This window comes from Grammomys surdaster, unplaced genomic scaffold (genome assembly GCF_004785775.1).
Source record: "Grammomys surdaster isolate TR1022 unplaced genomic scaffold, NIH_TR_1.0 126133, whole genome shotgun sequence".
Taxonomy (NCBI): Eukaryota; Metazoa; Chordata; class Mammalia; order Rodentia; family Muridae; genus Grammomys; species Grammomys surdaster.
The window spans coordinates 5,353,282-5,357,657 of NW_021620941.1; the positions used below are offsets into that span (position 1 = coordinate 5,353,282).

The 4,376-nt window shown below is 47.4% G+C and overlaps 1 protein-coding gene across 1 annotated transcript in view; it reads right to left on the bottom strand.

Annotated features, from left to right (window-relative positions):
• Positions 1-1,985: 1,985 nt before the first annotated feature.
• Ddx31 (DEAD-box helicase 31) overlaps positions 1,986-4,376 on the bottom strand; it is a 66,165-nt gene continuing 63,774 nt past the window's right edge. Inside the window, exon 20 of the mRNA XM_028757139.1 lies at positions 1,986-2,994. Within this exon, the coding sequence (XP_028612972.1) occupies positions 2,826-2,994 (169 nt within the window). The 3' untranslated portion in view covers positions 1,986-2,825. The remainder of the gene's footprint in view (positions 2,995-4,376) is intronic.

Sequence of the window (4,376 nt, forward strand, 5' to 3'; positions counted from 1 at the left end):
CTTGCGGTGGTGTGCTTTTCATTTTGTGAGAGTGGAGGAGGCAGGCTGGAGCAGCCACCCTCACATTTACACAGTGCAGAGTAAACCGCAGACACATTCTGACTATGTAATTGTCCTTGTACCGCAGAGGCGATTTCATATCTTACATTAATGAAGAACAAGGCTTCCCTACAAGTTTATAATTACAATATTTTAAATTGCCCTGCACATCCCACCTGTAATAATAACTCCACAACCTCTGCAGTGAGGTGGGCTTGTGCTTTCTATCCATTTAAAAGGCTAAATTGGTTTCTCTGTTCCTAACCCCCCACCCCCCACCCCCAAAAAAAAGATCATGGGAGACCCCCAGTGGACCAAACAATAAGCCAGGTCCTGAAGCAAACTCTGCCTTCTAAATCTAGACTCCAAAGGGCAGGGGCAACCAAGTTTATGAGGTTAGCTCTTTCAACTGGTCCTCAGCTGTAAGACTTATGGTACCTGGGCCGGGGGCGGGGTGGGGAGAGGGCACTACCAATAACTTGGCTCTCTATTTTCCTGTGGTCTAACAGACTGAGGAAGTTTGATGGTCATGTAGGCAAATTGGAAAGGCCTGGTAATCAATCATTCTTCAATCCTGAAAGCTTGTCACTGGAAAGGCCTGAAGGTCCCATCTCTGGGAGTGTCGGTTGTGGTTTAATGGCTTCTGTTGGCTGTGTGAAGTGCTGGACCCAACCAGTGACAGCTTAGAATCACCTGCTCTGAGAGGTACCAGGAGAGAAATCAGAGCAGCCCTCTGGGCTACCAGAAATGTCCTCGGCTGAGCTATGGTTGGCCCTGGCTTCTGTGGGAGTGAAGGACATCCATGGTGTCCCACTAAAGACAGCTGCTCGCCAAGGGCTCTCTGCCCTCCAGTGGTGGCTCTTCACAAGACGGACAGCAGCTGTGCTGCAAATGGAGAAGGCGGCTTTGGGCTGCAATCAAGCGCTCTACACCGCCACAGCACTCCCTTGGCTGTCTGAATCTTCAGAGACTTTAGTATGGCAACCAGGCTGACGTCAGAGATAATGCTAAGTCTGAGACCTTAGAAAAAAAGCATGATTAAAAATACACACAAAGGGCTGGAGAATGGCTTAGCGGTTAAGAGCACTGTTTGCTCTTCCAGAGGACCCAGATTCAAATTCCAGCACCCACGTGGCAGCGCACAGCTGTCTGTAACTTCAGTTCTACAGGATTTGACACCCCCAGGGACACAAACACAAGGAAAGCACCAATACTCACTCCCTCTCTCTCCTTCTCCCCACCTTCTCAGACTGCATACTCAAATGGGCTAGCACACTGTGTCTAGTTGATACCTGGACTGTACAACCTATCAAGATCTATAAGATAGTCATCTTAAGGTTGTTTAAACTTAGAGAACATTAACCCTTAATCTGTCAATCCTCGCCACCTTACTGACTGGGTACCGTGTTAACTAAGCAGCAGGTTCATCCACCATCTGACAAGACACCCTTGCTAAATTAGAAAACTCTATGTGTAAATTTCAACTTTAGGGTGAGGTCACTAGTAAGTACTTCAGCTATGTCCCAGCATACCTCACAGCCCTGCGGCCAAGCAGCTTGTTGTTGCTAGGAGGCAGACAGGTTTCTCTGAGGCCATCCCTGATTACAGGCACTAATCCTGTTTTCTCACAGCTGGGTGAATCTTCATCATTTGGTCCTTCACTTCCCATCAAAAGCATGTAAGTCACTACAAACCCAAAGAAAAGTGGCTGACTTGTCCAGTCAGTTCCACACCTGTTGCAGGTTGTTCACTGACCTTCCTCCTTGCCACAGCACCGACCCTGCCAGCTCTCAGGAGCAAAGTGGTACTACAGCACTTGCCCTAAGGCTGGCTTCAGAGGACCTGGGTGGGCTGGGCACACAGTAACCCAGAGGAAGGCAGACACAGACTGGTGTCTGAATAGAAGAGCATGCTGAGCTTTAACCCTTTCTCTCCTGAGTCCTCTGTAGTGTCCAAATGTTATTTTTATTGAGAAATCAATACGCTCCAGGGGTCCTCTTTCAAACCTCCCAGAAACACAATGGTGCGTGGGTGGGTTCTGAGTCTAGGTCACACACAAAGACCTCAGACCCTGAGCAGCCAGGCTTCGATGGCAATGGCAAAAGGCAAGATCGGGTGCTGGTGCCTTTTGATTTCAAAGGCTCATAATAAGAAGGCCACAGTAAAACAATTAGCCCAGAGAAAGCAAGTTGTCTGTGGACACGAAAGAGGAGGCAACGAATGTGCTACGCCATGCTCATGGAAGAAAGAAGTGTCTTCCCATATATCCAGGCTTTTGACTCAAGGTAAAAGCCCCTGGCCCTTCCTAACAGAACATACGGACTAAGAAAATAACTATTCAACAAATACTTTATCCTTCTGTACAAAGTTCAATTCCTGTTTTTAACATCTTTTATCACACTCATGCAATACACACGTGGCTGCTTAAATCTGGCAAGCTTGCCAGGAACTACCCTCATCCTGGCCAACACACAGGATGCTTGCTTCCATGAACACAATCTCATAAGAGGCTTGGCTAAAGGTGGGTGACTATCTAGCACTGCCCCTTGCCTAACTGGTTTCCATCAGGGCTCCTCCTCCAACAGGTAAGGATCTGCGCGCTGGTGTGAGTCTGTATTCAGAGACAGGTACCAGTTATTTTTCAGAACCTTTGATGATAAGAACAGGACATCAATCTAAAGCCACGAGTCCATGTTGGATCCACCTTGACCCGGTCCTGAAGAGATTAAAAAACAATCAAAGAAGCTTGCTGGCCGGCGGTGAGCCTTCGAGATGGAGAAACGGCTTCATTCTCTCCAGGACGCAGGCTTGCTGTGTGCCACCCGAAGGCCATGCTGCTTGCCTTGCTTTCTGCCCTTTGTGCCACCAGCCTCCAGTCCACTCGAGTGTTCCGAGTGCAGGACTTCAGCAGGCACAAGGTGGTGCTTCCTCTGGGTCTTCTTCCAAGGGTCAGGCCTGAGGAACAGTAACAGCAGAGGAGAAAACTTTAGTGTTTTCTTTCCCATTTGGAAAGAGGCTGACAGCAGCTGGCTGTGAGACCAGGAGGCTGACATTTTTGTATTAGCAGAGCAGCCTCTTCAATGGCACTTGTTTTGATATTCTATGCACCAGAAGATTAGATATGGTACTGACAGATTTTCATAATGGTGGCAAAATATCATGGCATTTTTAAAAGTGAGGCTTGGTTCTGAATTGTTTTTATGGGGGAAAAAAAAAGAAGAAGAAATCTACACTCACATTCTGACGGCAAATGAGGTGTATGAGGCAGCAGTTTGCTCATGGATGTTTCGGAAAGCCCACAGAAACCTGATAGTACAAAGCAGTTTAACTGCGAAGCTTCCATGTGTAGGCTTCAGGGATGAACCCTTGAGGGCAGACTATAGGCGCAGTGCCCCGGTAGGCCAGCTTCTAAGTTGGGTATCTACACAGATGCTCCAACACTCACTAGAGTGCAGAAGACACCCTGATCCATAAAACCCAAGCCCAAGAGCATCTGAGCACAAACCACTACACAGACCTGGGGCTGGAAGGAGATTATCCCTTGTCCTGACCCATAAGACGCCAAAGCCTGTCACCTGTTCAGTACAGAAACCTAGGAACTTCAGGAAAGACAGTGGTCCTGCCATTTGGTCAATAACACACGGAGAGGTGAGAATGCAGCCAGAAGAATAAAATGAACCAGCTCAGAGGCCATGGTCAGTACGTCCACGCTGGCTTTCTAGAAAATCCTTCAGCACTCACATGACAGCAACCCAGGGAAACTCAGTGTAAGGAGCTCAAGAAAGGCCACTGGCTGCTCTCTGACTTGACAGCATGTTCTGTGCTGTGGTAGTCAGAGACTATACTCAAAATAAACAGCCCCTTAAAGTCCAAGAATTAGACACAGCCAACACTGTGCTATTAGCCTGATTAGAAAGGCTTGAAGAATTCCATTATAACAAAGGTGAGACCATTTATAGTCTTATCCACAGTACAGGGCTGCAGTTATAAGAAACTGTTTTTTCTTGCAACAGAGAAAGTCAGCTTTGCTAGGGAAAACGTTTCGAGAAAAGGGTGTGTTAGCAATGATACTTAGGGCTTTGTTTATCCAGTAAACGTGCTGAGGCAAGGCTCGAGCACTAGCACCACACAACCACACATCCGTTATTCTCATCTCACAGGGGAGAGGCAGTGTGCTCCCAGGTTCTCTCTGTTTCTCTCTGTTTCTGTTTCTCTCTCTCTCTCTCTCTCTCTCTCTCTCTCTCTCTCTCTCTCTCTCTCTCCATTATAACAAAGGTGAGACCATTTATAGTCTTATCCACAGTACAGGGCTGCAGTTATAAGAAACTGTTTTTTCT